The 17,412-nt window shown below is 48.9% G+C and overlaps 1 protein-coding gene across 2 annotated transcripts; it reads right to left on the bottom strand.

Annotated features, from left to right (window-relative positions):
* Nucleotides 1-1,798: 1,798 nt before the first annotated feature.
* Nucleotides 1,799-13,601, bottom strand: MARCO (macrophage receptor with collagenous structure). 2 transcript variants are annotated; one of them, XM_069780876.1, is made up of 15 exons: nucleotides 13,369-13,601; nucleotides 12,199-12,300; nucleotides 11,580-11,810; nucleotides 11,176-11,211; nucleotides 9,896-9,940; nucleotides 9,422-9,529; nucleotides 8,001-8,108; nucleotides 7,837-7,881; nucleotides 7,174-7,272; nucleotides 7,025-7,078; nucleotides 5,924-5,968; nucleotides 5,668-5,775; nucleotides 4,425-4,466; nucleotides 3,913-4,089; nucleotides 1,799-3,597 (listed from the first exon to the last, which is right to left on the bottom strand). In XM_069780876.1, the coding sequence occupies exons 1-15, from the start codon at nucleotides 13,481-13,483 to the stop codon at nucleotides 3,467-3,469; spliced, it is 1,446 nt and encodes a 481-aa protein (XP_069636977.1). In that variant the 5' UTR covers nucleotides 13,484-13,601; the 3' UTR covers nucleotides 1,799-3,466. The 2 variants fall into 2 exon arrangements, with proteins under 2 accessions (XP_069636977.1, XP_069636978.1); XM_069780877.1 differs by having other exon boundaries at nucleotides 4,425-4,457.
* Between the last annotated feature and the right edge of the window lie 3,811 nt (nucleotides 13,602-17,412).

Genomic DNA, 17,412 nt, shown 5'->3' with positions numbered 1-17,412 from the left:
GCCGGGGGGGGGGGGCAGCCGCCGAGCCGAGCCGGCTCGGCTCGGCTCGGCTCGGCTCGGCTCGGCTCGGCTCGGCTCGGCGGCCTCGGAGCGGGTGGCGGCCCTTGAGCTCCCCTTAGTGTCGGGAAGGAGCATTTTTAATAAACACACGTCGTCCGTGGAGGTGGCTGTGGGAGGTCGCGGCGGTTCAGCACTGGTGGGTTACTGGGGCGGTAGCCGGGGGTCCTCCCGCAGGTCCCCTGTCAGCTATAGGTCCTTGCTGGGAAAAGTTTATTTGACACAAGAATCGACATGTTGTTGTTTTTTATTTTTTTTTTTTAATTAAATAAGGGCTTTTCTTACCAAAACACAACCACAGCAGTGAGTATGGCGATTTGTATCAGGTGAGGAGCTGCTGCAGGCATCTGCGATTTGAACTAAAAGTCTGGAATTTAGTGTGAACTTCTGGATCTGCTAAAGCTGGACTTCAGATTTTTATTTCTGGGAAACAAGCCCGAAGCGTAAGTCTCACAGCCTCCATCTCTTACCTACTACCTCTTACAGGAACCGGGAAGAATTTCTTCCTGCTTTAATGACATTAGTGACTTCTGTCTGGTTTCACCCTGATTTGGGCAGAAGAGCATCAGACGTAAATTGTGCTGCCACCCACCTAGCTTCCTCTGCTGTTTATTCACAGCTGGGCAGCGCTTCTCCGGGAGGATCCGTCAGGACTGACACAGTCAGGGAGTGGGAAAAATCATGGGCACCATGACTCGGCCACAGCGGTCCCCGGTGAGGATGCTTTTTCTTGCAGGTGGCACACCCTCCACTGGGCTCCATTCTTCCCTTGCAGCTCAGACGTGCTCTGCTTTGGCAGAAATGGTTGTGTTTCTAATTCTTGTGTGAGCTTTGTGCCCGCAGCTCTCCGCCCAGCTGGCTGGGCTTCCCTCTCCGGACCGGGCATGCAGAGTGGTTTCATGAAGGCAACGTTTGTTTTCCTGCCAAACTCTGGTTTTGCCAGCACGGTAGTATTCACACAGGTCCTGGTCCTGAGGCTCCTGTTTCCCTTCCCAGACCAGAATGAACTGTACTGGTGTAAACACTTCTCCACTGATTCCTGCATCCCCGCTGAACGGAGGGGGCTGTGCCAATGCTGCCAGGCAGCTGCATGTTTTGGCCCATTCCCCTTTAGCAGCGGCATTCCCAGCCCCACAGCCATCGCCCTGGCTGTGTGCCTGCCTGAGCCACCTCGAGCCCTTCCCCTTCCTCCTTTAGTCCCTGCAAGATAAATGACATTTTGTGTACTTGGCACCGAACACGCCAGTGTTGGCATGGGCTCTCCCGGGCTGCTAGGAAATCCCTCTGACTCCGAATTTTGCAGATTTTACGCCTGCACTGCAAGGTGAAGAAGTGGCAGGGGAGTAGGTTAAGCACGTCATGCTCCAGTTTCTGTCCACACTGTTGGACGGTAGCTCGGGTTCAACCTGTTCCTGCTGTGCTTAGGAGCAGATGGGCTGGACTATGGTGTCCTTTGCCCTGGGCACGCAGATCTAACCGCTGGTGCCCTGAACCTAATCCTGGCACAACTGCTATTTTCTGCATGCCCATTCTCCAAAAAGGAGATTTATGGGGATTTAAGTCCAGCCAAAGGGTCATCACTGGAGACATGGTGACTTTCCCTTCAGTGGCAGTTTTGCCGGATGAAAAAATCAAATGTCTCAGCATTTAGCCTGAAAAACGGCGAGGAACGTACCCCATTAGCAAGGAAAGTGAGAAAGTGGGAGTATAAGCACCACGTGCTGATGTATCAAAACATGAATACAGCTTGTAAATCCTTTATTTCCAGACAGTGGAAATGCTTTATTTACATACTGCCACACAAAAAAAGATGAAAGGAACCCGCGCAGGCTCAGCACTGTCCGTGGGAGCCCTGCAGATAGCTGTGTAAGCCCAAGTGCCGGTACTCAGCATGCTGCTAGTGCTGGTGGGGGTCCCTACCAGAACAGTGAGCTTTTGTCTGTTCTCATGCAGATGAGCTGCTGTCTGCTTCCACCAGCTTTGAAACAGTTGTCATTCAGCAGGTTTCACCCGTGGTTTGTGGCAGGTGCTCCTTGTGTCCTCTAAACCAGAGCCAGGAATGACAAGTGTCTCTCTTCATTTTCCTGCTGTCAAAGGCATCAGAGTGGGTAGTGGAAAACTCCTGGGATTTTCCAGACTTCCTTCCCGAGGCCTGAGACCCCGTAACAAACATTTCCTCTGGTTCAAAATGGTGATGAACTGTGTTGCAGACTGCACTGTTGCACCCTGCACAGTGCTGTGTCTTCTCACTCACATTGGCCCTGGATGCCCCATCGCCTGCTGCTCTTACCAGCACTGCTTGATTTTTCCACTTATATCTGGATTTCTAAGCACTAAAAGCAAGTTTTGAAGCTGTGTAGACAAATGCAATTATGTCTAACATTTGGCAGAGATGTGGGGTCACTTACACGTATTTCTGACATTTTAAATCAAATATCTGCAAGCAGGTTGTTGTGATGTGCTCAGCTACATGTACACAGGCTGCTTGTCACCTGCTGAATGCCCCGTGCTGGTGGAAAAGGGGAAGATTTAGGCCATAAAAAGAAGCCTTTCAGTTGTTATCTCAGACACATATAAGACTTTCATTTAAGTAGAAGCCTTTGGTTTAGGGTCCATATTTTCATTCTGGAAGTTAAATTGCTTGTATTTGTCATCCCTTTGCTTTACTGGAGCATCTAATTTCTAAAGGTATGAAACACTTAGCTTTATACATCAGATAAAGTAAGGGGTATTGCTCCTGGGGACAGGTTAGGAAACACTGACAGAGAAGGCAGGGGACTTGGCCGAGGTCAAAAGCAAGGTCTGTGCTAAACCAGGGTAGCACCGCACCTAGATCCCAGGCACTTATTTTTGCACTTTAACCTGTGATCAGCATTGTTTCTGGAGACCATTTATATTTTCATGCCAGAGACATCATCTGATGATTTCTGAGCATCTGCTGTCTTGGGTGTATGCACCTCACTGGGGGTTTTAGGCTCGGATTCACAACTGTACTGTGATGAAGATGGACGTGCCATCGCAGCTGCAGCAGCTGCCCCTTTCTGCACGCTGATCCTGTTCTCTCTTACTGCACTAAGCTGAAGTGGACCATCTCTCCTCCCCCGTGGACTTAGAGGTCACACACATGTGAGCTACGGCAGATGAGCTGATGTCAGCTAACTGGAAAAGCTGTGAACTGGCTCACGTGCCTGAGCTCCGGTTGTTTCGTGATAGCTGGGATGTTTCAGGTTACCTGTGGGTCCTGCAACTGTTACCAATTTATGGAAAATTCAGCTTTCTCTGTCAATGTTTTTACAACCTGGTAAAGAGACTATAAGCACAACCTGATGAAATTGGGTTCGCGTTATGAAGAAGAGCTCCACAGAGAGCAGAGGCGGGCAGCGGCTCCCAGGGCAGCCTCTGTGTCCCATCAAATGCACTCCACGCCAGCATCCTCGCTGTGGGAGCAGTTGTTCACACCCCAGTCGGGCTTTGGACAGTCAAAAATTGAATCTTCATTCCCTCTGCAATTCACGTCATCGAGCCAAATTTGTCCAGTGCCTTTGGGAGATGAATTAAAACAAACAGACAAACAAAAAACTGTTGGACAAAAGAAAGAGGAATGTGCATTTTTTTCTAAAGAGCCCCCTGTGGAAAGCAGGCATGTGTTGGGTTGCATGGTTGGCTTGTTGGAAATCAAGCCTTTGGGCACAGTTCAAGCAGCACTTGACATGCAGCTCCCTATCCCAAGGGGAATGAGCTGCCCCTTTGAGGAGATCCTCTTGGCTCATGTAGAGGACCTTGCTGAAGTGCTTTCTGAGTGTGCGCAACCTCCTGTGCCAGGCCTGGGGAGGTGGAAGGCTGTTGTGGACTCACCTGCTGTGGCTGTGAAGGTGGCGATTGCACGTCTATATCCCAGCATTCGGCAGACCACACTGGCATCTTGGGTGCTCCAGCCATCATCACATATTGTTCCCCAGGTCCCTTGGTGAAAGACTTCCACGCGGCCCCTCCTGCCCCCTTCCGCAATTCGTACAAAAGGATTGAAGTTGCCTGGCAGTTCAGGGGAGAAGAAAATAACTCTACTGGTCATACAGGCATGAGGAAAAAAGCACATTGAAAGACAGAAGCAGTGACTGCCCAAACTGGACGAATATTCCCGTCTCCATGGCTGTAGCCAGCATGGGACCAGAAGTTACTGGTAGCTCAAATCTGAACAAATCAAGGCCCTCTCCTGGGTCTGGAGACACCAGGCTGCAGCTCAGAGCATGGACCCCTCGGTATTGGTAGCCATGCTGTGGGTTAACCAGTGTGCGCAGGAGGGGACGTTGGACCTCAGATGGCTTTGATGCCAGAAAGCGAGAGAAGAAGAAATAAGAGTCCAGTACCTTCTCCCTTTTCACCTTTGCTCCCTTTCATTCCTGGGGGACCTGTTCCAAATGAAAAAAAGCAAATATTTGACAGCTGTTTAGGGGAAAATCCAGTTATTAACTTTTTCTGAATAATTGGGTGAGTCAGAGATATGAGGGCTCCATCCCCCTGTGAAATGGACCCCCTGAAGTGACTAAGGGTATGTAAAAAAAACATGGCAAGAAAAGTAGGATAACATACACCGAAGTCTTCCTAACATGTGACCCAAGAAAAGGGCCACTTGCAAAATCCCATCCACTCACTTGTTGGAAATGTGTCTTATTCCCACTACTACCTGTAAAATGACATCTCTGGTGGCCTTTTGGGTCTCCAGAAGCTGGCATGGTATCTCCCACAGTACTTGCAGGAAGATCTACATCATGGGGTTTGCTCTTCAGGTGCTGCCGTGGGACAGCAGAAAGCCACTCCCAACAGCCCTCCACATTTCTGGGTAGCATCCTGGTCTTGACAGCAGGGGTGTTTGAAAAAACCCAGTGGGCTCTTCCCGCAAAAGCTACCTCCACAAAGCACACATGGCTGTCTCCTTCTGGGGCCCAGGAGATCAGACCCACCCAGAGGGCAGTCCCTAACCTGGGGTCACCCCAGGTACACTTTTCCCCTTCTCCAGAGGCAAAGCTCCAGCAGAGGAGTGCTTGAAGGGGTCCCACAGGGGCTCTAGTTTATTTTATTTCTGAGGACTCTCATACTGTTCTGTGTGAATAATTAAAAGAAATAGCATCTGGAGCACTGGTTGCTTCCCGTGGCCTGTTGAGGGTAAGGATGCGGAGTAGCTGTAGTGTTGGCCCTGTTGAACTATTTTTGTGTCCTACAATTAGCAAGGCATAGTTAAATAGCCCTGGTGTTTCCACTTCTGTGTTCCTGACTACCGCGTTTACATGGGATTTATCTCAGCAGCATGGTATGCTGCAAGATGTCTCTGTACAAAGCAAAAGAGCAACATGGATTGTTCCAGTTTTCTGTAAGACCAGGGATTTGAGAAAATCTAATGCAGCTGTTTACTTGCATGTCTTTTAGCACACCTCCCAAGGTGTAAATGTGACATTCTGCACGTTCATCTTTTGGGAAGACTGCTCTGTCTGTTGACCTCCTCCAAATGAGCTCTGTAAACATGCCCCAGAGCAGCTTGTGCCAGCCTGTGATGTATAGTCCCAAACCCAAATGCACCCTCAGCTCCACAGACCCCGTGGCAAACAGCCTTACCAGGGATTCCATAGCTTCCCTTGGCTCCTTTTACTCCTGGTTCTCCTTTTGGACCCTGACTGCCATGATCACCCTTGCTTCCTTTTTGACCAGTTACGCCTGGGCTGCCTGGGTGGAAAGCAAGAAAGTCATTGCCTTTGTCTCTTCCCAAGAAAAGTAAGTGATGAGCATTTCACATTGACGCGGAGAAGTGGAACATGGCATTTAAAGTTCTTTGCATCATCAGAGTAAGTCATGCAGTCGAACAAGGGTTTACCTGGCAGGCCCTGGTCTCCCTTTGCTCCCTTTTCCCCTGGAACACCTAAGATCATCAAAACAAACAAACAAACAAACAAACAAAAATATGGCAGATATTTATACATTTATAAAAGCTTATACAAACTAGAATTTATGATGGATTTCAACTCATCTAGTTTAGCTGGCTACACTATAGGCATCTATTTCTGAAGTGAGTGTCTTATTTCCCATTATAGTCAGTGCAGACCTTGTCGATAAAGAAAATACATGCAGTGAAGAATCATCTTCTCCTGAAGTAGATCAACTTCTGGTCATTTATTTCTTATCCTAAACTCCACTGATGGGATAGAGACCCTCCCTTCAGGTGGGTGTTCACTGACCCTATAGAGAGCCTAGACATGTAAATTTAGGTGCATCAGACATGTGCAACCACTTAATGTTGGGCCAGGTGACTCCCATCCCTATCACCCAGGTATCAATGAATGCAGAATAGTGCAGCACTTGGACCTTTGTCACCTCCTGATGGAGATGAGAGGTTGTGTGCACTATATAAATTCAGGGTTAAGAAGGTTGATTCAAGAGAAATACACCAGAATAGGCTTGTACTGCAGAATGTCAGCCTATCGTTTGGGTGCCTGGGACAGAGAGGTGGCCTTCTTCAGATGGAAGGTCAAAGAAAAGGCCTGGGTTATGTTCTTTAAGTTGGCCTCTGAAGATATCTCTTCCTGCAACGCTACAGAGGAGGCCAGGACAGATGGTTGCTAGTGAATACTCTTCCCCATCAGATTTACAGCCAGTAAAATTTGTCTTTAGCTCCAAGGTAGAGAGGTTGTTGTCTGGTTTATCTTAAACTGCTGCTTTGTTTGTGTGTTTTCTATTTATACAAAAATGCAGGCAACATCACCTCCTCATGCCTGTTACAGGTGGTTGACAGAACCCCCCCAGTGAGTAGCTACCCTCCCCGCAGTCTGGAAGAGGCCCAGGCCCACCATGGCATCCCGGGTTGCGTTGGGACTCCAAGAACAGGACTCAACAAATCTCCTCCTTGCTGTTTCAGATCCCTTTCCAGTGTCTGCATGATGCATATTGTTGACCCCAAACCTGTTTTATTCTCCTTTACCTGTTACTCCTCTGTCTCCCTTTTCACCTCTGAGTCCTGCAATGCCTGGTACTCCTACAATTAAAAACACATCAGTAAGGGTGAAGCCATCACACAAAGCGAGGGCAGAGGAGGAGGTCAGTGAGCTATGGGTTTGCGTAACGTTGTACCTGGAATACCATTGAGCCCGTGGTCCCCCTTCTCCCCTTTCTGACCAGGTCTGCCCTCAAGGCCAGGAATTCCTACAGGTCCACGTTGCCCAGTTACGCCTTCAGGTTGAGCAAAAGCAGCACATGTGAAATGCAACACAACATAGGAAGGAGAAAAAAGAAAGATAGTTCAATCACCAGCCCCTGCACTGCGCAGATTGAGTTGACCCTATGAAGGCAAAACAAACGCTGGGTCTCTCCGAATTGCAGTACTCCCCTGGCAGTGCTGATCTTAGCGGTGCAGTGAGGCATGGTCTGCAGTGAAAGGCTGTATGGACCCAGGTCCTTGCAGACTGTCAGCCTTGAGAGGCACAAATGCTTTCCTGAAAGAGCAGCCAATTTTTGCCCTTGTGTGTGTACACGTGTCAGGAAGGAGGACATGGCCCTCCACAGTACAGGACCCTTCTTTCCCTCTCCTTCTCCTGCACAGTGAGTGGGGTCCAGATGAGACAGCCGAGGCTGTGGGATGGGTCTGCACAACATTGGCATGGTTTCTTCATCTAATCATCTTCTCTTACCCATGCTGGGATCTAGCCTGGCTGCAGTTTTCCTCATCATGAAGCATCATCTAAAAGAGATTGGTCTCACATCTCTAGAAGAAACTGCACCTTCTGTACTCCTTACCTGCCTCTCCTTTCTGCCCAGGACGTCCAGGCTCCCCCGTGCTACCTGTAACGAAATCCTGGCATCAGTGCTAACGAGGCTTAGCCAAACGCTTCAGCTAGAGTAGCCCTCCACCATGGCACGCTTGCGCTGACGGTGGGTTGCTCTGTGTCCTCTGCACTTACCATTGAAACCAGGCAGTCCTGGGACTCCCTGCTGCCCCTGAGGACCCATGGGTCCACGGGGCCCGGGGTCTCCCTTCTTGCCTGTTTCGCCTTTCTGTCCTTGGAGACCTATCAAACAGCACAGCACATGTGTATGAGCTCAAAAATACAGATTCATTGTCTCTGCAGCTGGTGGAGCACCTCCGTCTAGCTGCACCAGTAGCAGAGTTTGGCCTCACACCTGCATTTACCCTTCGGTGGCATTCCCATAAAGCTGTAGGAGGACAGGGCTGGATGGCACCTCAAGAGTCTGTCTGCCAGACTGTCTGGCCAGATGTTTGTCTGACCTACTGTTAAAGACTTGCAGTGGTGCCATGACACCTCCCCACTCTATTCCCCAAATGATCCGTACCACTAGAATGTTTTCTTCTCTAGTTAAATATCCCTTACTGCAGTCTGAACCCTTCCCCTCTCCTAGCCACAGCGGAGATGGAGGACAGCGTATTCCACTCCTGTGCTTCCAGGGAAATGCCGCATCTCCCCTTAGCCTTTTCTTCTCTGAACAGGTGATCAGCATGCTCCAAAAGACCTGAATTATTTGCAAGTGCCTCATTTAAAGACTGACATCTCCTTCATCTTTCTGCTCCATAATTATCCCCAAGTCCTCGCCTTTTGGTACTCCTCCTACTTTCACTGTTCTCTTCTGGAGCAACTTGTGCTAATGAGCGCACTGGAGCATGTGGGATCTGAGGGAAGATCTGAGGAAGCTCTAATCAACCTGTCCAACTGTCATCCCTGGTCTGCACCACACACATGTGCTTTCCTTTGCTATCCTGCTTTCAGCCTTTCCTCTCTGGGTGCAGCCCATGTAAGACCACTGAATAACAGCTATCCAGGAGATGCCCACTAATGCATGTTACACGGGAGAAACATGGTGCGTAACTCTTCTACTTATGGTGTATAAAAGTGAGGCTTATATAAGATATAAAGTTCTCAGAAACAGGTTTTACTAAAGTGAGGACTAACATCCACATACTTGTGCATATAAATTATATTATTATCTTATACCATGAAAATCCTACTGCAAACACCGCTGCTTTAATCTGGGATAGGCTGATAATTGAATACCTGTGGCTTTTGTTAGACAAAGGTCACTCTATAAAGAGACTTCCATGGTGCAGTCAACATTTTGCACGTCCCTTCCTCCAGCCCTCCTTTGGGGGCTTTGCTGGAGCATGACACGAAATGAAATCCCTTCAGATCAGGTCGAGTGTCCTGTGCATCCAGCTCCTTCATTGACTGGCGAGCCACACTCAGGGCTGCCTGGATTTTTATGAAGTATTTGACCTACGAAGACTTCTTCTGGTGTTTTAAGTAGAATGAGTTTAAACAGGAATACATGGAAGAATCTTAAAAATGTTGAGATAGGGAAGAAGTCTTACCTGCAATCCCCATCTCTCCTTTTGCTCCTCTGACTCCTGGTTCACCACTTGGGCCAGCAGGACCGGGATCTCCTTTGCTCCCTTTCGCACCCTGCAGTCCATGTAAGCCTGCAAGGACAACACCGCTTTTCTGACGCTTCATGGGGTGTCGTGTCTAGTGAATGCCAGCAGCAGGCCAGGCCACTCAGCTGCGGGCATGAACCGAACCCTGCTCTCCGTGTACTTGAGAGTGGTGTGGGTGGTAGTGGGGAACGGGCCCACGGTGACCAGAGCACATTGACTTTTATAATAAGATTTTTTCCAGCTAAGTTTTGCTTTTGTTCATATTAGTTCTACATAGGCTTATTTCCTTCAACTCCAATGACATTCCTACTGACTTATACCTTGACTGAGGACAAGATTGCCCATAAAATCATCCATAAAGCCACTTTATGTTCATCCACAGAAGTAATTCAGGTGTCAGAAAAGCCTTACCTTGGATTCCTCGGTCTCCCTTTGTCCCTGGTGGTCCCTGTAGCCCTGAGATGTAAAATACATATATCAGCTGACACACATCATCTATTTGCAGTAATGGCTGCGAAGAAGAGATGAATTTTTTAATCATCCTTTGTGCATGTGCCTTCAGTCACCACTGAGGCCAATCTTCAGCTGGCAGGGACCAGCACAACCGCTTGAGTAAAGTCCATGGAGCTCGGCTGAGTGCGTGGCTGGGCAGGGGCCAGCTGTCCTCCAGCCAAGCCCAGCTCGTGGGGGCCTTTGAGGAGATCTTTCCTGAAAATGCGCTGAACTATTGGGCTCTGATGTATAATAACGGTGCTTGGCGGGAGGTGCTGTTTCAATGTTGTAAGTGCAGCCAGGAAGATATGAAAACATGATTTTTTAAAAATGTATTAATTTTTTTTTCTTCGGAAAAGCTCATCAGTGTAGCCAAGAACTAGGGATGGATGAGATACAGACCTGACCTAACAAGGGTTGCATCTTAGATCATCATCATAGGATCATAGAAACTCTGGTTTCTCTGGACATTGTCTAGTTCAACCTCTGCTCAAAGCCAACATTAGATTAGGACTTGCTGCATCCTCACAGTCTGGAGACATTTATCTCCTGCAGCGGGTGTAGTTCTACCCCAAACCCCCAAGTTCCCAGGGCAGCAGCTTGTGCATGGCTGTGGAGGGGACCCCTTGCACCCAGCTCATTCCTGAGTCTGTGCGGTCGTGGGCAAGGTCCCAAATCTGTCACTGTTTGTTACACACGCTGTTCAGCTGGGGCCCTATAGAGCAGGGACTAGGGATGTCTTCTTGAGTTGTCCTGGAATGAGTTGGACAGCAGGACTTGCTATGTCTGGGGCAGAAAGCTCAGCTATCTGCTGGTTGTTGGATGCACACAAACACCCTCACCGGTCCTCTCTTGTCTCACATGGAGATTTGGGATGGCTATTGCAGATAATGACCAGGTGCAGTTCCTCCATCACCCCTGAGCTTTTCTGGTGGGGTAGCAGTGAGGAGGCAGAGCCAAAATGCTTCTCCATAGTGGCCACTGACCTCTGTGGGAGCACTTGGGCAAGCTGAGGCTCCCAGGGGGTCAGTGAAAAGGTGCAGCAGGTCTCCTCATGGCCAAGGCACTGAGTGTCTGCGCATTGGGTAGGATCTGGGTCTAGAGACTGAAATCCCAAATCCACACTTCAGGTCTCTTAGGGGAAAAAAAGAGAAAGAGGAAAAGAGGGAAAGTTGCTTACAGCTCATTTACCAACATACCTGGTGGACCAGGATCTCCTTTGCGTCCAGGAGGCCCTGAAATAAATATTTAATGGATATTTTTCAGTAGCCAGCACTCAGTCAGGAACATACCAGTATGGAGTTGATAGGCTTGAGGTCTGGGCTGAAGACACAGCCCGGAGCCGTGTGTGCAGCTGCAGTGGGATCCAGGGGGGCTGCACAGGGCTGTGCTCCAGCTTCTCCAGGTGTGTCCAGCTCCCCGGCCAGGGCGTCTGGAGCGAGTGTCCAAGCCCGGGCACTGGGGCATCGCTAGCTGACAGGAAGATCAAATCTTGCCCTAGATATTTGTTCATCTGAACTAGGTTTTTGGCTCAGATTTGCCAGTGGTGCAGAGGAACCAGCTCTCCCCACTGTACAGCCAGCATGGAGAAATGGAGCCATACCTGTAACCAGGGTGATGTTGTTCATCATCATCATCAGGTTTGCATTGCTGCTTTTAATTATGGTGATTTCCTCTTCTAAGCTTCTCCTCCAGTTTTCTTCATGTCCCATGTACTCCTCTATAGAGTTTCTCTCCGAAAACAGTTTGTTGGTAAAGGAGCTTTCCATATTCTCTTCTGTATAGGAGGTATTTAGTTCTTGAAGTTTCAATAGCTCTTTCTGCATCTTAAACACTGAGGAAACAAAAGGTCCGTGTAGTGAATACTCCCTGCCCGATCCGGCTGGGAAATGCCCGTTCGTCAGAGCGGCTCCTCAGCACCCATGGATGACACCTGGGGTTAAACATCACCACTGTTTGACCTGGGGAGGTGGTTTTCATGTGCCGGTCCTTGCTGCAGCCAGGGGTGCAGCCAGGACTGCTTTTGCAAATGCAAAGCACATATCCAGGGTGGGGGAATGGTTTCCCGCAGCGGCTGTTTTGACTTGCGGTGAGTGGAGGAGCGTCTGTGCTCCCTCAGAGGTTTCCTATCTGCGTGCTCATCCCCGCTCGCCCATGTCCCCCAAGAGCACCCAGCAAAGCTGTCTTTTGATGTCAAGCCCGCAGTAAGGTTGCAGCGTTACCTTTGTACGCCAGCAGCCCCTGGCCGGCCGTCAGCAGCAGCAGGTAGATGCCGAGGGTCGCCTGAGCACAGCATGTGGATGGCTTTCTTTGGCTTCGAGGCTCTAAAAACCAACAGAAGTAGTGTAGACATCCTCTCACATCTCTGCTACTACAAACGCTGCTCGCTTCCAGCCATTTCAGGCTTGGCCACAATAAATTAGCCGTGCTTTCCAGCGACGGGGAGCAGCGAGGTCTCTCTGCGAGACTGCCAGGTCCTGCAGGCAAGGCAGGATGGATGCCCTCCTCTCACCTGGGCTCTGCACTGCAATTCACTTGGCCAACTTGTCCTTAGGCAATTTAACCAGCTCACTTGCATCAAGACTTAATCCAGCCTATAACAGTATCAATGTGGTAGTTCTCTCCTTTCTGCATCAATAAACTCCCTGTTTCCATCGCTTTTAGTTGCGCCAGGCTGCCATTCGAAGAGGGTTGCTCAAAGCACATGCCCTCTCCATCCAGAGCACTGCATACATGCGATTCCAACTGATGCATGTACACATCAAAACAAATGAAAAATCAATAATAAACTGAACTGCAGAACAAATGAAAACAAGTTGTAACGTTTAAAACAAATCGTCACCAGCAAGCGTAAAAGAAATAAACTGCTTTGTCGAATTTTGGCCTTTAGGGAGAAAAAAGTATTTCAGAAGCATTAATAACTATTTCAGACATTCAGTAAGTTACACTTAATTGAGTATTTTTCAAGTTACTGTAATCAGGACTTTAAAGTCTTATTTTTAAAAGAGTACAATGATTTAATTAGTTTTACAATAGAATGGTTTAGTCAGCAATGAAGTATTTATATTCAGCTAAAAATTCATAAACTTACTTTTTTTATTGGATCTCAGTTCAGTATCTTAACTATTAAGACATGAAAGTTCTACTCAGTGAAATTAGGCATTTTCTAAAACAGGAAAAAACCTAATTTTTTCTGATGCTCAACATCAGCTTTTGGCTAGAAAGGACATTTTCACATACTTCTTTTTTTAAATGGCAGTTAATTTACTAGAAAAATCACTGTAAAAAGCATTTAATATGCAGCATAAATGCAATATTTCATTTTTATGTGCTGCTTTCTTCATAGACTAGATAAAATCCATATCAATCCATTTAATAAAAAGAAATCTTACCACTTATCTCAAAGGTTGTGGTAGCAGCTGAGGGAAACCCAGTGTGGTCTGAAATACTGAAAGTGTTCATATTACTCAAATTTCCATCTTCCCCGTATCTGTCTTTAATTTTCATGACAAATTTCTTGTGACTAACCTAAAGCCTTGTCAGATTATGGACAATGAAGAACTGAAGGGACTTCCTATCTGCATCCGGATTTGATATGCTTTCTGATATGTTTTTGCTATCTGTTCAGTTTTTATAGACTTGTGAGAACTTTGATGTGGTAATTTGAACAGTTCCTCAAAAAATCCCACAGCTAAGATGTTCAGCTGTTCTTCTGTGCTCGCCTGGGGACACCGAGTCCACAGAGCCTCGGGCAGGATCCTGCAAGAGGTTCAACCCGGAGTTATTCAACATCTCTGCACTTTAGTGGGGTTGGGGATGAGGTGGCCATTTCCCTCCTAACAAAAGTAAACCTCCTCACGTAGCCAAGAAGATCCCAGGTTCAGGGGGGATGCTGAAGCCTAAATGGGTTTGGGGTGTAATGGAGAAGAGACACTTTCAGCCTCCTTGCCGAGGCTCTCTCCAACCCCTGCTTCCTCCCTGACCCATTTTCCATACCCACAGACGCAATTCCTCCACCTCACCGCTTCTTTCTTCACATCCTGTAAAACTCACGCCAGCAGACCTCGCCGTGACATTTGGTCTTTTGGCGTCTGCATTTGTGCCAGGGTCGATTTTGATTTTGCAAAGCGAAGCCACTTACCCAAGCCCCCAGGCAAGAGCCGCTGGTAGGTGCCGGGCAGAGCCCTCCGCACGCACGCTGCCACCGCCGCGTGCTGCTGCCCTCTCCCAGGCACGGGGCAGTCCCCATCACACCGTCCTCTCTTGGGCCGCGGGTCCGTGCCCACCCGCGGGGCTGCTGGGTCCTCGCCGCTTTGCATGGCCGTGGAAGAAAGCGTGGCGTAAGCGTCAGGTGGACGTGAGCTGGAAATCCACACCCTGATGGCCCAGTGCGGAATGAAGCCCTCTATTCTGCACCTCAAGTATAGATTGCTTAAAGGCTTAAACCAAAAATATGTGGGGATTTTTAAATCCACTTCTGCGTTCTCCTTTCAAATGTGCTTGTGCAGCTGTGACCTGGTTTGGCACCAGCAGGGAGGAAGAGGAGTCCTCCCATATCATATGTTCTGCTACACACTGTGTAGGAATTGGGATCATCTGCTTCGTTGTGAAGGGCTCAGATACCCCCTTGGAGTGGCTTGAGACGTTACCACCGATCACCTGAGCCATAGTAACTACCTGTGCATCCTCTCCCTTCGGGGCATCGCCTCCCCACTGAGGTAAGGGCTCATATCCAGCCCATTTCTGATGGTTTGGGTGGTTCAGCTGACCACTCTACGCAAGCCTGAAACCATCTACTCTTGCTGGGCCAGGCGATGAGCTGGGCATGACTGCACTTGTGTTGCCAAGTAGATGTTTATAGAGATTGATGTGATTCAGGTGCATGCAGACAGCAGATTTACAGCAGAGAGGCTTTTAACAACACTTCTAGGCAAATCCATTTTACTTCAAAAGTATTAAAAAGAAGCTGGCAACTGCAGTTTTCAAAAGCCTCTCTGAAAGGCAAAAGGTGCAATGAGATCTTTGTGCCCTCCTTCCCTGAGAAAGAAGTTCAGGGGTATGTTTTCCCACCCCTCGTGGACATGCTGTGGCCATGCCTTTCTCAATGGCCCAGGTGGCACGGGTGTAAAAGCAGGGGTAGAGACCCTCGATTTTGTCAGTCCCAATCTGCACTGCTTCGGGGTTCAAAGTCCAATTCTCCACTTAGCTATTTTAGGAGAGTCAATAGCAAAGTCATGATCCCACCCATCTTTGCCCGCCAGCTGCGGTTGCCTACCCAGCTGGTCAAATTTAATTCTCCCCTTATTTCTAGTTGATGTAGCCCCATGCCGCTCTGCGTCCTGCCACATTCCCATCAGTCAGGTGAGCATCTGGCTGCCTGGGAGCGTCGCGGTGTGTGTCCATCTGGATGTCAGCCTCCGCGAACAGGCGGCAGATTTCCCTGTGCTCGTGGTGCCAGGGGTCTCGGCCGTGCCACAGACGTCAGAGATCACGTACCGACACACTCGCTCAGCCTTTGCGTGCGCTCGCTGCCGCTGCCCCCGGCCTGCTTGCTGCTGTCTTTCATTTCTCGCTGCACCATCACTGGCTGCAGCAATAGATTGACTCTGGTTGTGCAATTGGGGTTACTAAATCAGGAAAGAAAAAAAGAAAAGAAACTGCTGATTCGGTGCAGTCTCCCTAGGTTGAAGGTTTGCTGAAACAATGGGATTATTAATAGAGTAGCAGTTTCCAGCACGTTATGGGGCATGTCTGCTGGGCCATCAGCCTCACCCTCCAGGCTCTCTGCTAGGAAGCCCTGGTCCCTCTCCCTCCTGCTGCTTATCGTGCGTCCCCCGAAATGCTCTGCCGACGTCTCGGGGAAGAGCCTGAAGTCCTCCGGCTCACCCCTTCCCTTCCTACGCTCTGACGTCGGTGGCTCGTGCTGGGCAGAAGGAGCTCCTCACGCTCTCATTGCAAAGGTGCACCACCTCTGAACCAAGGGTCATAAACAGACCACAGCCGCCTCAAAGTCACAGGCCTGGGGGTAACTGCTGGTGGAGGGAAAAGGAAGTGTCTGGTCCCTGGACATTCCCGTTACGTTTCTCATCTCCTTTCACAACTGTTAGCTGCAGGCATTTGCCACCACCAAAAGCTCAGAGCAGAGCGAAGAAACGTAACACCAAACTCCAACCTGGCATTAGCTAAACACAGTGGTTCCCAGCAGTGATACTGCCAGGGAGCTTGGACAGATGTTAGCCTCCTCAGGATAAACATTTATCTTCAAAGAACTGAATTTGTGGGGTTTTTAAAGTTGTTTTTCCCAAATGAGAAGATATCCTGGTTGAGAGGTGTTTCTCCATTTATCTACAAGATAGTAATTTTTCCAAACTCATCTATTTGATTTCAGACTGTCTTAGGCATAAGTGGGCAGAATTCAGGGGCTTTCATGCCCCTCCAAGGATGAGGAAGAGAAGAGGTGATGGCACAAACAGGCTCCATGTCAGGAAAGCAGGGGCAGCAGCTTCCACAACAGCAACCTCTGTTGTCACCTCTAGGCTGAAGTGAGAGTGGCAGCTAGAAAAGATGACAGTCTACCCCTTATCCCAACACCTGCACTCACATTTCTGCAGATGGGCTTCAAAAAACCAAAAAGTAATCCTGCCCACAGACCACACTGCTCTCCCACAGAAACAAGTAGCAGTGGTTTGACCTGGGACACAGCCCATAGATGCCCATCTCAAAGCCATCAGTCACCAGAGCTGTACAATTGCCTCTGTAGCGGTAGGTTTGTTTGTAAACTAGCTTGTTTGGGTTTTTTTGGTGGTTTTTCCCCCCCCCCCCATTTTACCTGATTTTTCAGTCTTTTCTCTTTTTGGAATGAACAAGGCTGTCAGCTCTTGTGGTGGATTGACCCTGGCCATCAACCAAATGCCCACCCAGCTGCTCACTCGGTTCTGTTTCCCAAAGGATGGGGAGAAAATAGAAGAAAGCTAAGAAGACTCATGGGTTGGTATAATGACAGTTTAATAGGGAAAGCAAAAGCTGCACTTGCAAGCAAAGCAGAAAAAGGAATTAATTCTCTACTTCCCATCGGCAGGCAGATAGGCAACCACTTCCTGGGAAGCAGCGCCTCAGCATGCGTGATGGTTGTTTGGGCTGACAAATGCACTGACCACAAACATCTCCCCTTCCTTCTTTCCATGAACTTTTATTGCCGAGCTTGATGTTACACGGTGTGGAATATCCCCGTGGTCTGTTTGAGTCAGCTGCCCTGGCTGTGTCCTCTCCCAACCTCTTGCCCACCCCCAGCCTACTCCCAGCCTCGGCGCTGTGCAAGCACTGCTCACCAGTAGCCAGAACATTCGTGTGTAGTCAACACTGTTTTAGCCACAAATCCAGAGCACAACACCATATTGTGTTGGGCTGCTGTGGAGAATGTCACCTTCATCCCAGTC

The sequence above is a fragment of the Haliaeetus albicilla genome, chromosome 4 (genome assembly GCF_947461875.1).
Source record: "Haliaeetus albicilla chromosome 4, bHalAlb1.1, whole genome shotgun sequence".
Classification (NCBI taxonomy): Eukaryota; Metazoa; Chordata; class Aves; order Accipitriformes; family Accipitridae; genus Haliaeetus; species Haliaeetus albicilla.
The sequence above is the reverse complement of the archived record's forward strand: the minus strand, read 5'-3'. Positions and strand labels throughout refer to the sequence as shown.

Bases quoted from the DNA above. Each gene is read 5' to 3' on its own strand.
- MARCO (XM_069780876.1), bottom strand. From the start codon at position 13,483: ATGAAAATTAAAGACAGATACGGGGAAGATGGAAATTTGAGTAATATG. The intron at 5,969-7,024 runs GTAAAGGAGAAT...TGATGATCTTAG, and splicing joins GGGAGACAGAGGAGTAACAG to GTGTTCCAGGGGAAAAGGGA. The intron at 4,090-4,424 runs GTACTGGACTCT...CTGAACTGCCAG, and splicing joins CAAAGGTGAAAAGGGAGAAG to GCAACTTCAATCCTTTTGTA.